The 20,032-nt window shown below is 47.9% G+C and overlaps 1 protein-coding gene across 3 annotated transcripts in view; it reads left to right on the top strand.

The window, feature by feature from the left end:
- Positions 1–20,032, top strand: part of CCDC178 (coiled-coil domain containing 178) — an 825,613-nt gene that overhangs the window by 215,667 nt on the left and 589,914 nt on the right. For all 3 annotated transcript variants that reach the window (XM_073676720.1, XM_073676718.1, XM_073676719.1), the window contains exon 17: positions 9,567–9,726. In XM_073676720.1, coding sequence (XP_073532821.1) covers positions 9,567–9,726 — 160 coding nt within the window. The remainder of the gene's footprint in view (positions 1–9,566; positions 9,727–20,032) is intronic.

Below are 20,032 nucleotides of genomic sequence, written 5' to 3'. Positions count from 1 at the left end.
GGAGGCTCCGCCGTCACGTGCTGTGACCACCTGCCATTCCAGAGACTCCTGCCCGCTCACCTGGGAGCGCACACCTGTTACCTGCCTGCTAGCCTACCTGGAGGCTCCGCCGTCACGTGCTGTGACCACCTGCCATTCCAGAGACTCTCGCTTGCTCACCTGGGAGCACACATCTACCATCTGCCTGCTAGCCTACCTGGAGGCTCTGCCATCACAGGTCGTACCTACTCTTTACCCAGAGACTGCCCCGGTCACTTGCCGTGACCTCCTGCCCGTTTACCCAGAGACTGCCCCGGTCACTTGCCGTGACCTCCTGCCCGTTCATCCAGAGACTGCCCCGGTCACTTGCCGTGACCTCCTGCCCGTTCATCCAGAGACTGCCCCGGTCACTTGCCGTGACCTCCTGCCCGTTCTTCCAGAGACTGCCCCGGTCACTTGCCGTGACCTCCAGCCCGTTCACTCAGAGACTGTCCCGGTCACCTGCTGTGACCGCCTGCCCATCTTCCCTGGTCGCCACCCGCTCCCTTACAAGGACCGCCCCCTTGTATAGTAGCTCAGAGGTTCCGCCTCCCAGACCCGTTACAGTTTGTTCGGGCCATGGAACCCGGTGGCACCCAAGCTCCCTCACTCTCGGACCTGTGTCATGAACTGTCCCGTCAGAGGTCCCAACAGGAGTCCATCCTGGGTCACCTGCGGAATGTCAATTCTCGCCTGGACACTCTGACTGCTCCACCAGCAACCACCGCCAGTGCCATGACTCGTAATCCGGCTGCTCCGCTGCCCACCAATACTATGGTATCCTACCCCGGACCCCGGCTTTCTGCACCTCCTCGCTTCGGAGGCGACTCCGCTCAGGCTCGGGGCTTTATAAATCAGTGCACCCTGCACTTTGAACTCCTGTCCCAACAGTTTAACTCCGACCGGGCCAAAATTGCCTTCATCATGTCCCATCTCACCGGGGAGGCCCTGGCTTGGCTAAATCCTCTATGGGAGAGAGGAGACCCCCTGGTGTCCGACTTGCCTGCCTTTCTCACGGCTTTCCGGAAAGTCTTCGACGAACCTGGACGGAAGACCTCATCCGCATCATCTCTGCTACGCCTCCGTCAGGGAAGTCTCACCGTGGGCCAATATGCCATACGGTTCCGTACCCTTGCCTCGGAGCTGGCCTGGGATAACGAAGCTTTGGTGTCTGTCTTCTGGGAGGGTCTGTCCGGCCGTATTAACGATGAACTTGCCGGTCGAGACATTCCTACCACTCTCGATGACCTAATAACTCTTGCCACCCGGATTGACCTACGGTTCCAGGAGCGTGCCAAAGAAGTCACCCGTGAGAGGAGGTTCCCACGTCTAGCTCCTACTTTTCAGAAATCCGTCACTCCCTCCGTTTCTCCCCAGGTACCCTCTCCTGAGCCTATGCAGGTCGACCAGACCAAGATGGTCAAAACCCGTCAGGACTTACGCCGTGCCGAGGGGAGCTGCTTCTACTGTGGCAGTAAGGAGCACCGGATCCGTACCTGCCCGGAGAGGTCGGGAAACGCCTGTGTCTAGGTTCGCTCAGAGAGGTCGACCTAGACAGGAATAAATCCTCTCCATCTCTGCTGCTGTCAGTCTCAATTATCTGCGGGGAGAATCGTTTTTTCGAACTAGCCCAACTCGACTCTGGAGCGGCCGGGAATCTTATTTCACAGGCCCTGGTAGAAAAATACCGCATTCCCACCAAACCTCTGGCTATACCATTATCTGTCGCTGCTGTGGATGGGGGCCTCTTACCACGTCCCATCCAACTCATCACCGAATCCGTAACTCTGCAGGTGGGAATGCTGCATTCTGAGAGCATCTCTTTTCATGTTCTGCCTGGACTCTCTCACGCCCTCTTACTAGGTCTACCTTGGCTCCAGAGACATGCACCCGTGCTTGACTGGCAGACCGGAGAAGTCCTTCGCTGGGGACAGGACTGTCATAAGACTTGTTTGGTTCCTGGTCATCCCGCCCGTCCTTCTCCTACCCCAACTAATCTACCTGGACTTCCGATTCCCTATTGGTCATTTGCTGATGTCTTTAATAAAAAGGAGGCAGAGACATTACCCCCTCATAGACCATACGACTGTCCTATCGACCTGTTACCCGGTGCTACGCCTCCCCGTGGGCGTATTTACCCATTGTCCGCTACTGAGACCCGGTCGATGTCCGAATATATTGAGGAGAATTTGGCCAGGGGATTCATCCGGAAATCTACCTCCCCGGCGGGAGCAGGCTTCTTTTTCGTAAAAAAGAAGGACGGCTCTCTCAGTCCCTGTATAGACTATAGAGGCCTTAACCAGATCACGGTGAAGAATAAGTACCCCCTTCCGCTCATTCCAGAATTATTTGATCGTCTGAGGGGGGCTAGAATCTTCACCAAACTGGACCTCCGTGGGGCGTACAACCTGGTCCGTATCCGTCAAGGGGTTGAATGGAAGACTGCATTCAACACCCGGGACGGCCACTATGAATATCTGGTAATGCCCTTTGGTCTCTGTAACGCTCCTGCCGTCTTTCAAGAGTTAGTCAATGACATCTTCCGGGACCTTCTCTACTCCTGCGTAGTGGTGTACCTGGACGACATCTTGGTCTTCTCTCCGGATCTCCAGACTCACCGGAGAGACGTTCGTCAGGTCCTGCTCAGGCTCAGGCAGAATCACCTCTTCGCTAAATATGAGAAGTGCCTCTTTGAGCAGACCTCGCTTCCGTTTTTGGGCTACATTATTTCTCAGACCGGCCTATGAATGGATCCAGAGAAACTGTCTGCCATCGAGAAATGGCTCCGACCGGAGGGGTTGAAGGCCATTCAGCGGTTCCTGGGCTTCGCCAACTACTACCGCCTCTTCATACCGCACTTCTCTTCCCGGACTGCCCCAATTTCCGCGCTCACCCGTAAGGGCACTAATCCCAGAGAGTGGCCGCCCGAAGCAGAGGAGGCCTTTCTTTCCTTAAAACAGGCCTTCTCTTCCGCCCCGGTGCTGCATCGCCCAGATGGCAACAAGCAGTTCTTCCTGGAGGTTGACGCCTCCTCCTCTGGACCCGGAGCGGTACTTACCCAAAAATCATCTTCCGGGAGAATGGTAACTTGTGGCTTCTTCTCCAAACTCTTCTCCTCTTCTGAGCGCAACTATTCCATTGGAGATCGAGAGTTATTGGCCATCAAGCTGGCATTGGAGGAGTGGCGTTACCTGCTCGAAGGGGCTCTTCACCCGGTAATAATTTACACTGACCACAAGAACTTGGCTTACCTCCAGCATGCCCAGAGACTTAACCCGCGCCAAGCTCGGTGGTCCTTGTTTTTTGCTCGCTTTGATTTTATTCTTCATTTTCGCCCGGCTGACAAAAACATCAAGGCGGACGCCTTATCCCGATCCTTTCTGGTGTCTGATCTCGAGGAAGAACCGAAACACATCATCGATCCCGCCAGAGTAATGCAGGTGGCTCCCGTGAGTCTAAATCGTCTCCCTCCCGGTAAGACGTTCGTATCAGTACCTGATCGGGAGAAGATCCTACACTGGGGTCACTCGTCTAAACTAGCTGGCCACGCCGGTCAGAAAAAGACCCTCCAGCTTATTACCCGGCACTACTGGTGGCCTTCCCTGCACAAGGACGTAATAGACTTTGTTTCTGCCTGTGTGTCCTGCGCCCGCAACAAGGTTCCGAGACATCTGCCAGCCGGTCGCCTCCTTCCGCTCCCAGTACCTGCTGCCCCCTGGCAGCATATAGCAATGGACTTTATAACTGATCTCCCCGTCTCTGCCGGTTGTACGGTCATTTGGGTGGTCGCTGACCGCTTTTCCAAGATGGCTCATTTCGTTCCCCTGCCAGGCCTCCCGTCTGCACCCGAGCTGGCTAAAGACTTTATCCGCCACATCTTCCGTCTTCATGGACTGCCCCTCCACATAGTGTCGGATCGTGGGGTACAGTTCACCTCACGCTTCTGGAGAGCCACTTGTAAACTGCTAGACGTCACCCTGGACTTCTCCTCCGCTTACCACCCACAGTCTAATGGTCAAGTGGAGCGGATCAATCAGAACCTGACCAGTTACCTCCGGCACTTCGTTAATGCCCACCATTCAGACTGGGTGGATCTCCTGCCATGGGCCGAATTTTCTTACAACAATCACGAGAGCAAATCTTCCTCCAAATCCCCGTTTTTTGTAGTCTTCGGTCAGCATCCTCGGATCCCATTTCCCGTCTCCACCTCGGTGGATAATCCGGCTGCGGAATCTCTTGTTAACAAATTTTCCTCCATTTGGGAGAGTACCCGATCCGCACTCCTTCTGTCATCCGAGCGTATGAAAAGACATGCTGACAAAAAACGTCTGGATCCTCCTCAATTCCGTCCAGGGGATAAGGTCTGGCTCTCGTCCAGGTATGTCCGGCTCAAGATTCCTTCCTATAAGTTAGGGCCTCGGTTCATCGGTCCTCTGGAGGTCATCAGTCAGATCAACCCGGTGGCCTATAAATTGAAACTCCCGGCCAACTTGCGGATCCCTAACCCCTTCCATGTATCTCTCCTCAAACCTGTGGTACTTAACTCTTTTTCCAAGTCTACAGGTACGCCTCCTGCTCCGGTTTCCGCTGAAAACGAATTTGAGGTAGAGAACATTCTAGCCACCAAAAGGGTAAGAGGGAAGACCTTTTTTCTAGTAGATTGGAAGGGGTTTGGTCCTGAAGAGAGAACGTGGGAGCCCCGGGAGAACATCCATGCCCCTCTCATCCTAGCTAAATTTCTCTCTGGCCTAAAAAAGGGGGGGCCTAAAGAGGGGGGTACTGTAGCGCCGGCGTCCCTGCCCTCTGCTAGGCAGGGACGCTGTTCCCCTCACCCCTCTGCTCCGAACCCAGCGTCCTCCTCCCGCTCTGCTGGCAGCGCGCGCTCCTTCCCGGCCACTGTGCTTAGGGCGCGCGCGCGCTCCCTCCCTCTTAAAGGGGCCGCGCACGCCGTCCTAAGGAGTCCCCGGCCAATGGCCGGAGGACTTCACCATATATAAGGCACCTCCTCCAAAATGGAGGTGCCCGAGCAATGTTATTGCACTGTTCACTACTCTGCTTCAGCCTTCAGGTCCCGTTGCCAGTTACCTGCCAGATTCCTGCCAGTTTACTGTTTGATTCCTGCCTGATATTCCGCTTACCTGCCTGCTAGCCTGAGGTCCGACGGTCTGCCTACCGACTCCTGTCAGTCTGTCTAAGGACCAGCTTGCCCGCTCACCTGGGAGCGCTCCTCTGCTACCTGCCTGCTAGCCTGAGGTCCGACGGTCTGCCCTCCAACTCCTGTCAGTCTGTCTATGGACCAGCTTGCCCGCTCACCTGGGAGCGCACACCTGCTACCTGCCTGCTAGCCTACCTGGAGGCTCCGCCGTCACGTGCTGTGACCACCTGCCATTCCAGAGACTCCTGCCCGCTCACCTGGGAGTGCACACCTGCTACCTGCCTGCTAGCCTACCTGGAGGCTCCGCCGTCACGTGCTGTGACCACCTGCCATTCCAGAGACTCCTGCCCGCTCACCTGGGAGCGCACACCTGCTACCTGCCTGCTAGCCTACCTGGAGGCTCCGCCGTCACGTGCTGTGACCACCTGCCATTCCAGAGACTCTCGCTTGCTCACCTGGGAGCACACATCTACCATCTGCCTGCTAGCCTACCTGGAGGCTCTGCCATCACAGGTCGTACCTAACCTTTACCCAGAGACTGCCCCGGTCACTTGCCATGACCTCCTGCCCGTTTACCCAGAGACTGCCCCGGTCACTTGCCGTGACCTCCTGCCCGTTCATCCAGAGACTGCCCCGGTCACTTGCCGTGACCTCCTGCCCGTTCATCCAGAGACTGCCCCGGTCACTTGCCGTGACCTCCTGCCCGTTCTTCCAGAGACTGCCCCGGTCACTTGCCGTGACCTCCAGCCCGTTCACTCAGAGACTGTCCCGGTCACCTGCTGTGACCGCCTGCCCATCTTCCCTGGTCGCCACCCGCTCCCTTACAAGGACCGCCCCCTTGTATAGTAGCTCAGAGGTTCCGCCTCCCAGACCCGTTACAGTAAGTGGATCCCTCAGGGGTTTCATCTGAACCTTCTCACTCGGAGATTTAGACCACGGCCCCACTATTAGTATTTGGTCAGTATTTTTTCTCAGGAGCGTCAGCCAAAACCAGGTGAGAAACAATCAGAGAAAAGGTATAATAGAAACAAGTCACCAATTCTGCATTTATCACCCACTCCTGGTTTTGGCTCCCACTCCTGAGAAAAAATACTGACTAAATACTGATAGTGGAGCCGTGGCCTTAGATGGAAACCCCGATGTACGTGCTCAATGTAGAGCTCTGGATAAATATGATCCCAAGCGTTTTGTAAAATGTTCGAATCAAAAGCTTCAACACAATTCCCAAAAAAAAGCCCCCACTCAGGTCCGTCATCTGTTAATGGAAATATAGGGGCTTCCACGTTACTGGTAGTACCCAAAACAAATTCAGCGCTCCCAAATCCAAATTTCCTCCTCCCTTCTGTGCCCCAGTATGCCTAAACCACATTTAGAGTCCACATGTTTGGCATTTCTGTAGCGATGAGAGTCCACCTAATTTACAGGTTCAAGTCCCCAGAAGCATGAGCTGGGCACTGTAACATACCTGGCGGCGTCCTTGCATAGTGGTCCATCTCCCACTGTGCAAGAGCGCGCACTTGATCTCCAGTCCAGTTTGCTAGCCTGGCTTCCCTCCATGCTGTCTGTTTGCCTCTGTGTCTGCTGCTTAAGGGCGGCGCCCGATCACTTCCTGCTTTTTGTACCTGCTGCAGGCACACCCCTTGTGCGTCCTCAGCCTATTGCTGTCTGCCATCTGGTATTTAACCCAGGTGCTCCAATGAATACCTGCCTGAGCATTGTGTTCTGTCAGTTGGCCTTTGGTCACTGATATGCCAGGTCCCGTTTATGTTTCCTGCCTTCGGTATCAGTTCCCGTGTCTGAACTGTGTCCTGTCTGTATTATCTTCTAGCCTGTTGTCTTCTGCCTATCCTGGAGGCTGTATTTCCAGGCCTGTGTGAACCCGCTCCTGTATCTTGCTGCTGTGTCTGTTCTTGTCTGAATACTCTCCTAGCCTGTTTTGCTTTTCTCTATGTCCGTACTTTCCCTTTTTCTGCAGAGTCTGAACTCGTACCTAACTCCTGCTCGTTGTCACTGTACTTCCGTTTGTGAGCTTGTGGTCCACTCGCTACTTCTCTGCAAGTACCCTGTGGGTATCTGGTTCTGCCTTTCCCTTCTAGTCTGTTCCGTGTGTACAGAGCTCTGTCTGCCGCGTCTGCGGTTTTCGCTTTGCTCAGCTCTGTCTGCCGCGTCTGCGGTTTTCGCTTTGCTCAGCTCTGTCTGCCGCGTCTGCGGTTTTCGCTTTGCTCAGCTCTGTCTGCCGCGTCTGCGGTTTTCGCTTTGCTCAGCTCTGTCTGCCGCGTCTGCGGTTTTCGCTTTGCTCAGCTCTGTCTGCCGCGTCTGCGGTTTTCGCTTTGCTCAGCTCTGTCTGCCGCGTCTGCGGTTTTCGCTTTGCTCAGCTCTGTCTGCCGCGTCTGTGGTTTTCGCTTTGCTCAGCTCTGTCTGCCACGTCTGCGGTTTTCGCTTTGCTCAGCTCTGTCTGCCGCGTCTGCGGTTTTCGCTTTGCTCAGCTCTGTCTGCCGCGTCTGCGGTTTTCGCTTTGCTCAGCTCTGTCTGCCGCGTCTGCGGTTTTCACTTTGCTCAGCTCTGTCTGCCGCGTCTGCGGTTTTCGCTTTGCTCAGCTCTGTCTGCCGCGTCGGCGGTTTTCGCTTTGCTCAGCTCTGTCTGCCGCGTCTGCGGTTTTCGCTTTGCTCAGCTCTGTCTGCCGCGTCTGCGGTTTTCGCTTTGCTCAGCTCTGTCTGCCGCGTCTGCGGTTTTCGCTTTGCTCAGCTCTGTCTGCCGCGTCTGCGGTTTTCGCTTTGCTCAGCTCTGTCTGCCGCGTCTGCAGTTTTCGCTTTGCTCAGCTCTGTCCGCCATGAGGGGTGCAGTTTTTATAATGGTGTCACTTTTTGGTATTTTCTGTCATATAGGCCCCTCAAAGTCACTTCAAATGTGACGAGGTCCCTAAAAAAACATGGTTTTGTAACTTTTGTTGGAAAAATGAGAAATTGCTGGTCAATTTTTAACCTTTCTATCTTCCTAACAAAAGAATTGTTTAAAAAATTGTGCTGATGTAAATTAGACATGTGGGAAATGTTATTTATTAAGTATTTTGTGTGACATAACTCTCTGGTGTAAGGGCATAAAAATTAAAAGTTTGAAAATTGCAAAATTGTTAAAATTTTCACCAAATTTCAATTTTTTGCACAAATAAAGGCAAGTCATATTGAAGAAATTTTACCACCATTATGAAAAACAATATGTCATGAGAAAACAGTATCAGAATCAGTGGGATCCGTTGAAGTGTTCCAGAGTTATTACCTCATGAAGTGACACTGGGCAGAATTGAAAAAATTGGTCTGGTCAGTAAGGTGAAAGGAGGCTTCAGGGTGAAAGGGTTAATAAGATGGTGATGTACTTCTAACCAGTGCAAGAGTTTGGGAAACCAGACACCCTGGTCTTCTGGCCCCTCTCTGTCGTGGTATCTCCATGATAGATCCCCTATGCAACATCTCCAGAAGTACCTTGTCATTGACCCTGGTTTCCAGCCCACTAGTTCTGTCACATGTTGAATAGGCCACTCAGGCCTCAAGTCCTCCAATATGCAACCAATGGACAAGCTCAGGCCTAACAATTACATGGCCAATCTCAGGTCTTCCAGGCACCACATGCAGCCATCTAACCTCCACTACTTGGCAACAAACCACTACGTTTTATCAGCTCCGGTTTTTAGTGTTGTGATGCAGTGTTACAGTGTACATAGCTACATCTATGTCAGGCTTTTCTGGGGCCTGTACTAGGACAGTTATCTGACAGCTAAGAAATATCCTCTTTGTTGCCAACAGCCATAACAGCACATGTCAATGTATTGCAGCTCTCCTGTCCAAACAACTCGGAATCTCAAGATGCGCAGTCATTGCTTGGTATGCCATCATAATAACTCAGTATAAGATTTCATTCATACGTCAGTTTTTTTCACATACAAAAAAAACAAACTGTGTTTTATCAGTGATTTTCATCCGAGTGTCATCTGAGTTTAATAATTTTTTCTGATGGGAAAAAAGTTTCTCCTATCAATCTGTAAAAAACAGCACATGGAATCCGAGTTTTGTCCAACTTTGTCATGGACCCATAGACTTATATTACTGATTTTGATTCGACACTCGCAATTTTGCATGGACCACTCGATTCAAGGAAAAAATCAGACATGTGAACAGCCACATAGACTATCATAGGTACGAAGAAAACTGAAATGTGAATGAGGCCTAACTTATATAATGACTCCCATCCCGTACATAATTGCCTAATATTTTTATGTTCCCCGACTTGCTTTAAACCAACAAGCCATATGGATGGATAATGAGAGATTGAAGGATCTGCAGAATGTAAACTTTATTTCTATGGAATACTTATGGAATTACATTTCCCTTTCAAAAAGGCAGAACTATAATCTACTAGAGCTGAAGCTAAAGGATCTAGAGGATACATCTGAACATCTGATAGAAGAAATAGAGATGTACACACAACGCATGAAGACAGAGGATGAGGATAATAATTCACAGCAGCAGAGAAGACGGAAGATGCAGAAAGAAAGTTCAGTAAGTTGTAGAATATTATAAGTTAAAGCCTCCTTCATGCTGGTTTGTCTTTGTACTTGTGCAGGAATTATCTGATAGACAGGAGAGAATCTAATGTGTCACAGATTTCTCAAAAAATTCACATTCACCAGAATCCAAGTTTTTTGCAACTTGATTTGCTTAAATACAGCAAAATGTCAGCCGGCTAGTCCTCACCTTGACCGTCAGGATGTATCTATATGGCTGTATGTAAAACTGAATGTTAATCTGTATGATTTCTAAACATAAGCAGCACTATTATGGGACTCTGAGAAATCATCTTACGAATATGTACAAGGAGCATTGCACGTGGTGTGTATAAAATTTGGGTAATGGATCCTGCCAGTTTGTGTCAGACGATCTTGAGCATCTTTGTTTTTTCTAACATGAGCGGATTTGTATGATAATTGTTTGCACCTCGGTATTTATACATTTCTGCTTTTTGAATCTCTACTTATGTACTATAGGTTACTTTATTGGGGGGGTTTAGGTTGTTTAAACTGTACCTATTTTTCCAGAAATATTAGTCACTTTAGGTTGCAATAGACATGTATCAGATAAAGTGCCATTCATCAGTCATTGGCTTTTTTTTAACCCTGTGAACACAACTCTTTAAAAATGCATATGGTCTCTGCTGCTGTACATATATATCAGAATCAATGCCGTCCATCAATCATTTCTTTTTTTTTTAACTATTTGTAAAACTATTTGAAAATGTATATGGTTTCTGTCCAAAATTCAATGTAAGTTCTGTAAACCACATGGCTACAGTAACCTGTAGATGGATAATGAGTCTGACTGCAGAGTCTGTAGTCAGGGAGGGTGGGCAGCAGCGTGAGTTTTAAACAAAAGCTCAACCTAAATTACTTTATCTGCTATAACTTTTTTTGGTAATACAAGTATATTTGGGAATGCCATTGCAACAGTGTGCAATAATATACGAAGTGTACAGCGTCAAAACAAATGGTGAATAGGGGAGGTTTTTTTTGTTGTGGTCAAAACAAAGGGTTGTGCTTTGAAATCTGCTTTGTAGAATTGGTTGCTTTCGATTTACCAGCATATGGCCATGCACATGTTAACCTACTGCAATTTATTCATAATTACGCCTTCCATTTATTTTCTGACCATGCAATTTAAATGAGGTGGAACTGTTATTTTAATGCTATTATTTTCCATCCTCTTCATGCTATTATTTCCATTCTCTCCATGCTATTATTTAGTCTTTATTTTCTTAATAATATGCATGACACAAGTTAGCTTTTAATTTTGCTAGTGAACAATAATGCATTTTTACATTAAAGCAAAATATGGCAATATTAAATATTATTAAAATATTTAGGGTAGGGTGATGCAGAGATCCAAATGGATAGATTCAGTCACGCGACGGTCATAATTATAAGCAAGCTTTTAGCTTAGCCCCATACTGTTTTTTTTATATAATGTATTTAATGTATATGTAATAGCAAATACAGAAAAGTTATATAATGTTTCAAAAGTTGAATATTATTCTAAAGATATGATTGTTTGTGTTACTTTGAATGCTCCTATTATATAGTATACCCAGGCTAAATATTAATCTTGTAAATGGAATATAAATCTGCAACAGCAATAAAAAAAAGCTGTCCGATAAGAGATATTAGCTGAATATTAAAACATTAAATTGTTATTCATGAATATATAAAATCAAAGTACAATTAAAAGGCAGGGCAAAAGCCTCCAAGAAACGGGGGAGGTGGAGACGCAGACCAAATATACATAAATCCATAAATGATAGATGTAAGTCAATATAACTTCCAGTCAGATATAACTGAGTGCAGAATCCTTATCAATTCAAAAACATGTTTGACACCATTATACTATTAATGCAATTAATCTATTGTAAATAAATTTCAAAGTGCAAAAGTTATGCCCCAAACCATAGGGCTATTATCCTAATCCAATAGACTTAGTAAGGATATATACAGCACTAACAAAAATACGGATAGTATCAAGCCTCTCTCAGACGACCAACAATTAAAATGAGCTGTTAGTAAAGGGTATATTACCTAAATTATCAGAGAAGTAGGCAGAGAGCTGTGTCCTCCCTACACCAGATGCTGTTTCGCCTATGTTTCTTCCGGGGGAGTGTATATGGAAATAGATATTTTTAAAAGAATAACTAATATTAGTGGTTAGTAGAAAACAATAAAGCACCAGGGGCATAATACAAGGTAATTATAAAAGATTAATCGGGTTTTGCATTCTTAATACTGCAAAGATATAAATTTCACCCTTTTGTTATAATAACGTATAGAAAGGTCACATCTCAGCGTTTGTAACTCGCGCTTGCAGCCTTGCCTGTGACTCACCACGTGGCAGGGCGACATCAGATCCCAAAATGGCGACTATGCAAGAGAAAGCGTTTGGTGTTTTACAGTATAAGTGTAAATTCAATTGTTACCGTGCAGCGAGTGTTCCAAAGACAGTATGAAAGTGTCAACAGAGCATCCTGCCGTGCTATCAACAATCTAAGGACACAGGATGCTTGTGTAAATGTAAAAGCCCCGGACGCCTGCGTGTTACAGGTGACGCAGTGGAGAGGGTTCGAGAGACCTTTGCACGTAGCCCACAGAAATAAACACGTTGCGCAAGTCGTTAATTTGGCATTCCTCAGCCAACTCTTCGGAGGATTCTGCGAAGACGACTGTGCCAGAAACCATATCTAATACAGCTATTGCAACATCTTTGGCCAGCCGACCACGGCATCTGATACGAAATTTGTGCACTTTTTCAGGCTGCATTGAAAGATGATGAATTCACTTCCTGGCTAGTTTTGAGAGAAGAGGCACTAGGGTTCAGTAACGTGGCAACGTTCCACATAAGTGGAAAGGTGAACTGTAACAATGTCCCAATATGGAGAACGGAAAATCCCAATGCCATTGTGGAAATTGAAAGAGATTGTCCGAAAGTAAATGTTTTCAGTGCAATCTCGAAAACAAAGGTATACGGGCCCTTTTTTTTTTTTTGCTGAAAAGACTATGACGGGTACATTGTACCTCGACATGTTATAGTTATGGTTATTTTCGTAACTGACAATTGATTATAGAAACTTTATTTTCCAACAAGACATAGCTCCACCCTGCTGGCATTCTGAGTTACGTCGCTATCTCAACGAGGAACTCCCAAACCGGTGGATTGGGTGCTGTATTGGTGTAGACTTGTCACTAGTGTTGAGCATTCCGATACTGAAATATCGTGTATCGGCCGATATTCGCGGTATCGGAATTCCGATACTTAATTCCGATACTTTTACAATATCGAATACCGGAATCGGAAGTTCCCATAATGCCTGCGCTCTGCAGTGTCTCTGAAGGATGACAAGCTGGATGGCAGCGCTCAGCTGCGATCCAGCCTGTCATCAGAATGCCATCCCAGCGTGAAAGAATTCTCCTGATTGTTTAAAAGCCGGCGGGCGGTAAAAAGCCGCCGGCTTTTAAACAATCACACAGCCCCATACTACTTCCCCGCAGCCTCCCATCCCGATCCTCCGCTCCCCCCACCACCTCACATCCCGATCGTAAGTTAGGACCGGGCGGGGAGCACAGCACAAAGGAGCGGGGAGCGAAGGACCCGGGCGGGGAAGCCGGCAGTGAAAAGACTTCACTGCCGGCTTTCCCGTTCTGTGCTGCGCTTTCCCGCCGGTTATTTCAAATTAACAGCTGAGGTATCAGGTGATGCCGATCAGCTGTTCATTTGAAGTAGCGGCGGTGCCCTCAGAGGGTTCATGTGAGTTCATGCTTGACTGCATTGCATGAACTCACATGAACTTTCCCACGGCCGCACAGGTCAGCCTCACCTCCCAGACCATCAGCCCGTCATGATTAGTGTGTGTGTGGTGTCTGCGGGTGTGTGCGGGGTGTCTGTGCGATGTCTGCGGGTGTGTGCGGGGTCTGTGCAATGTCTGTGGGTGTGTGTGCGGTGTCTGTGCGATGTCTGCGAGTGTGTGCGGGTGTGTGCGTGCAGGCAGACATAGGCCGATGTGACACTACTACTCCCATCGGCCTATGTCTGTCCCCCGTCCACTCGTGCCAGCAGGATCAGCTTGATGGGAGCAGTAGTTCCCATCAGCCTGATCCTGCTATATAAATTGCCCTACTGTGTCCCCAATAAATTTTAAATACATTTCATTGGTGGCCAGTGGTTACCTACAATAAATTAGTTTATACATTACCTGTCCCCGCCGATCGCCACCTAAAATAAAGTAAAAAATAAAAAACGACACCTATACTCACCTAGACACCTAATTCCCCGAAGCCCTCAATCTCCTGTAATAAAATATAAAATAATAAACCACAACCTTATCCTTACCCCTCCGTAGTAGTCCATGAGTGTCCCACGAAGATCTCCAGTTTAGAGCAGCCACATAGAATGTGACCGCTCTGAACCGCTGCCGCCGCTAGAATGGTGGGGCCATAAAGCAGCCCCGTTATTGCATAAGCGGGTTCGCCGGAGTTCAGGCAGCACTGCTCCGGTTAGCTCCTTTACGGCCCTGCAGTACCGTGAGAAATTCCCACGGTACAGCAGTGCCGTAAAGGAGGTCTCCGGAGCTGCACTGTCTGAATGCACTTCGGTGACCTCAGTCAGTGGCTCCCGCTGCCGGGAGCGGACGTGTTCCTGGCAGTGTGAGCTTACAGCAGTCATGCACAGCTGTCACCATCTCCAGATGTGACAGCTGTGCATGGGAGATCAGCGCAGGAACGTGGACAGGTAACTATTTTTTTTTAGTAAACTAAGAATTAAATAAAATGGTGTGTTTTATTTCAAATAAATTATTTTTTTCTGGGTGTTTGTGTTTTTTCTTTTTAACACTTTGTAGGTTAGTAATGGGGGTGTCTTATAGACGCCCATAATTACTAACCTGGGCTTCATGGCAGCTGGCGCTGACATGAACCCCACCACTATTACCCCCTGCCACCGCACCAGGGCAGCGTGGAAGAGCGAGGCTAAGCGCCAGAATTGGCGCATCCTATGGATGCGCCATTTCTGGGGCGGCTGACTGCTGGTGTTTCTAGCCTGGGAGGGGGCCAATATTCATGGCACCCTTCCTGGGCTATTAATATCAGCCCGCAGCTGTCTGCCTAGCCTTTGCTAGCTATTAAAATAGGGGGGACCCCCACGTCATTTTTTTTGGGGGGGTCTCCCATTTTAATAGCTAGTAAAGGCTAGGTATTCAGCTGGGGGCTGATATTAGTAGCCTGGGAAGCTCCGTGGGTATTACCCCCTTCCCAGGCTTCAAACATTTGCTCCAGTCGTCTGCTTAACCTCCGCTAGAGACTAAAATTATGGGGGATCCCACGCCAATTTTTTTTTAATAAATCCTTTATTTTAACACTGAATGACACTTGAGGAGTTAATAAAGATGCAGTCCCTAAATTATTAATTTTTCCCAAAAATTTTGACATGGGCTTTGCCATATTTTTGTATGCCAGCCAGGTACAGCATCCAGGAACGGGCTGCCCCCAACTCCCAGCTGCCTAATTGTACCTGGCTGGACGCAACAATATAGGGAAGCCCTTTTTTTATTATTATTTCATGAATTTCATGAAATAAGTAAAAAAAAAAAAATACGTGGGGCTTCGCCCTATTTTTGTGTCCAGCCAGGTACAACTAAGCAGCTGGGGGCTGGAATCCACAGTGCAGGGTGTCCCAAGCTTTGTGGGCCCCCCCTGCTGCGAACTGCAGTCCATAGCCACCCCAGAAAATGCCGCGTTCATAGAAGCGCCATCTTCTGGCGCTGTATCCAACTCATCCAGGGCCCTGGTGCGGTGGCTCACTTGGTAATAAAGGGGTTAGGGCCAGCTTTGTATTATCCGCTGGCCCTAAGCCCGAAATTCATGCGGTCACGCCAATATTAGACATGACCGCCATGAATTTCTAGTAAAGTATTTAAAAAAAACACAACACCCAGAATAAAGTCCTTTAATTGAAATAAACACACAATTCTTTATTGTTCTAAATTAAACCATACTTACCATCACACCCATTCCAGCTGAACCCAACGATCTCCTGCAATAAAAGTAAAATAATAAAGCAACATCATCCTTACCTTTCCATGGTTCCCAGGACAGCTTCAGCTCTGCTACATCGAGATGACAGGCTGGATCGCAGCAGAAAGCTGCCATTCATCCTGTCATCCCGCAGACACTGAGAAGCGCAGGCATGCTTGCGCTCCTCAGTGTCTGGCTGTGACGGCATCCAGATGAGCCGACAATGAACTCAGCTCACCTCATGCACGTCACTGACAGCGTGGGAGAATTCTCCTGCGCATGCGGTGAGCGTGAGAGACTCGGCTCATCTGGATGCCGTCACAGCCTGACACTGAGGAGCGCAAGCATGCCTGCGCTTCTCAGTGTCTGCGGGATGACAGGCTGGATGGCAGCTTTCTGCTGCGGTCCAGCCTGTCATCTCGATGTAACAGACCTGGAGCTGTCCTAGGAACCATGGAAAGGTAAGGATGATGTTGGTTTTTTATTATTTTTCTTTTATTGCAGGAGATCATTGGCTTCAGCTGGAATGGGCGTGATGGTAAGTATGGTTTAATTTACAACAATAAAGAATTGTGTGTTTATTTCAATTAAAGGACTTTATTCTGGGTGTTGTGTTTTTTTTAAATACTTTACTAGAAATTCATGGCGGTCATGTCTAATATTGGCGTGACCCTATGAATTTCAGGCTTAGGGCCAGCGATAATACCAAGCTGGCCCTAACCCCTTTATTACCCAGTGAGCCACCGCACCAGGGCCCTGGATGAGTTGGGTACAGCGCCAGAAGATGGCGCTTCTATGAACGCACCATTATCCGGGGTGGCTGCGGACTGCAATTTGCAGCGGGGGGGGGGGGGGGGGTAGGGGGGGGGCAGAAAGCTTGGGCCTCCCTGCGCTGCAGATTCCATCCCCCAGCTGCCTAGTTGTACCTGGCTGGACACAAAAATAGGGAGAAGCCCCACGTATTTTTTTTTTTAATTATTTCATGAAATTCATGAAATAATAAAGAAAAAAAGGCCTTCCATATATTGTTGTGTCCGGCCAGGTACAAATAGGCAGCTGGTGGTTGGGGGCAGCCCGTTCCTGCCTGCTGAAACTGGCTGGACACAAATATAGTGCGAAGTCCCACGTCAATTTTTTTAAAATTATTTCAGGAAATTCAGGAAATAATTTAAAAAAAATTGATGTGGGGCTTCGCACTATATTTGTGTCCAGCCAGGTACAGCAGGCAGGAACGGGCTGCCCCCAACCAACAGCTGCCTATTTGTACCTGGTTGGACACAACAATATAGGGAAGCCCTTTTTTTCTTAATTATTTCATGAATTTCATGAAATAATTAAAAAAAAAAATACGTGGAGCTTCGCCCTATTTTTGTGTCCAGCCAGGTACAACTAGGCAGCTGGGGGCTGGAATCCGCAGCGCAGGGAGAACCAGGCTTTCTGGGCCCCACCCGCTGCAAATTGCAGTCCGCAGCCACCCCGGAAAATGGCGCGTTCATAGAAGCGCCATCTTCTGGCGCTGTACCCAACTCATCCAGGGCCCTGGTGCGGTGGCTCACTGGGTAATAAAGGGGTTAGGGCCAGCTTGGCATTATCAGCTGGCCCTAAGCCCGAAATTCATGGGGTCACGCCAATATTAGACATGACCACCATGAATTTCTAGTAAAGTATTTAAAAAAAACACAACACCCAGAAAAAGTCCTTTAATTGAAATAAACACACAATTCTTTAATGTTCTAAATTAAACCATACTTACCATCACGCCCATTCCAGCTGAAGCCAATGATCTCCTGCAATAAAAGAAAAATAATAAAGCAACATCATCCTTACCTTTCCATGGTTCCCAGGACAGTTTCAGCTCTGCTACATCGAGATGACAGGCTGGACCGCTGCATAACGCTGCCATCCAGCCTGTCATCCCGCGGACACTGAGAAGCGCAGGCATAAATTGTGTGTTTATTTCAATTAAAGGATTTTATTCTGGGTGTTTGTGCTTTTTTTTAACTTTGACTATGGGGTTAGTAATGGGGGTGTCTTATAGACGCCTCTCCATTACTAACCTGGGCTTGATGTCAGCTTGCATTATAAGCTGACATCAACCCCAGCCCTATTACCCCACTGCTACAGGGCAGTGGGAAGAGCGAGGCTAAGTGCCAGAATTGGCGCATTCTATGGATGCGCCATTTCTGGGGCGGCTGACGGCTGGTGTTTCTAGCCTGGGAGGGCGCCAATATTCATGGCACCCTTCCTGGGCTATTAATATCAGCCCCCAGATGTCTGCCTAGCCTTTGCTAGCTATTAAAATGGGGGGACCCCACGTCATTTTTTTGGGGGGTCCCCCATTTTAATAGCTAGTAAAGGCTAGGTATTCAGCTGGGGGCTGATATTAGTAGCCTGGGGAGCTCCGTGGGTATTACCCCCTTCCCAGGCTTCAAACATCTGCCCCAGCCGTCTGCTTAACCTCTGCTAGAGACTAAAATTACGGGGAACCCCACGCCAATTTTTTTTTTTAATAAATCCTTTATTTTAACACTAAATGACAAGTACAGTAATCAACACTGTCACTGTACTTCATATATATGTGACTCACATGTTTCTATCTATCTAATCTATGTGTGATTCTCTATTCTTTCTATTCTAAATTGTCAGGTACCGCTACTGAATTGCCGGCCGGCTTTTTTAAAGAGACGGTGCATGAAAACACTAATATTTTTTTTAATAAATCCTTTACACTAAATGACAAGTACAGTAAGCAACACTGTTACTGTACTTCATATATATGTGACTGACATGTTTCTATCTATCTAATCTATGTGTTAAGCTCTATTCTTTCTGTTATAAATTGTCGGGTACCGGTGTATGCCGCTGCTGAATTGCCAGCTTTTCATGTTTCACTGTGAGCACTGTTCCCATCGATTTGGGCAACCACCTCCCCCAATACATTCTACATTATTGTTAGTTGTTTTCCTTCATATAGAATTAACCTACAAGGAAAGAAAGGGTTTATTTTCATTCCGATATTTGTGTCCCATTGACTTGCATTGGTTTCCGGTATCGGAATTGGCGATATCCGATACTTTTTGGGTATCGGCCCGATCCAATCCGATCTGATATTTCCTGATATCGGAAGGTATCGCTCAACACTACTTGTCACTCTTCAGATGGCCCCCCAGGTCTCCTGATCTGAGTGTGTGACTTCTGCCTTTGGGTGTACATCAAATACATTGTTTACAGCCCGCCTTTGCCAGCAACACTGGATGAGCTCCGGTACCGCATTACTGCCGCTCTAATGACAGGGACATACTGCAGGATGAGTTGAACTGGATTACCACATACAGTGGGGAAAATAAGTATTTGATATACTGCTGATGTTGCAAGTTTTCCCACCTACAAAGAATGGAGAGGTCTGTAATTTATATCGTAGGTACACTTCAACTGTGAGAGACATAATCTTAAGAAAAAAATCCAGTAAATCACATGTGTGATTTTTACATAATTAATTTTAATTTTACTGCATAAAATAAGTATTGGATACAATAGAAAAACAAACTTAATATTTGGTACAGAAAATGTTGTTTGCAATTACAGAGGTCAGACGTTTTCTGTAGTTCTCGACCAAGTTTGCACATACTGCAGCAGGGATTTTGGCCTACTCCTCAATACAGATCTTCTCCATATCTTTCAGGTTTCGGGGCTGTCGCTGGGCAACATTGAGTTTCAGCTCCCTCCAAATATTTTCTAGACCACTCCAGGACCTTGAAATGCTTCTAATGGAGGAACTCCATAGTTGCCCTGGCTGTGTGTTTCAGGCCATTGTCATGCTGGAAGACCCAGCCACGACCCATCTTCAAGGCTCTTACTGAGGGAAGGAGGTTGTTGGCCAAAATCTCACGATACATTACCTTATCCATCCTCCCTTCAATACGGTGCAGTCATCCTGTACCCTTTGCAGAAAAGCGCCCCCAAAGTATGATGTTTCCTCCACCATGGAGCCACTCCGTAGTTGCCCTGGCTATGTGTTTAGGGTCATTGTCATGCTGAAAGACCCAGCCACGACCCATCTTCAATGCTCTTACTGAGGGAAGGAGGTTGTTGGCCAAAATCTCACGATACGGGACCCCATCCATCCTCCCTTCAATATGCTGCAGTCATCCTGTCCCCTTTGCAGAAAAGCACCCCAAGAGTATGATGTTTCCCCCCACCATGCTTCACTGTCGGGACAGTGTTCTTGGGGTTGTACTCATCCTTCTTCTTCCTCCAAACAC

This window comes from Phyllobates terribilis, unplaced genomic scaffold (genome assembly GCF_046119375.1).
Source record: "Phyllobates terribilis strain yellow unplaced genomic scaffold, ASM4611937v1 Scaffold_4__5_contigs__length_816908805, whole genome shotgun sequence".
Classification (NCBI taxonomy): domain Eukaryota; kingdom Metazoa; phylum Chordata; class Amphibia; order Anura; family Dendrobatidae; genus Phyllobates; species Phyllobates terribilis.
The sequence above is the reverse complement of the archived record's forward strand: the minus strand, read 5'-3'. Positions and strand labels throughout refer to the sequence as shown.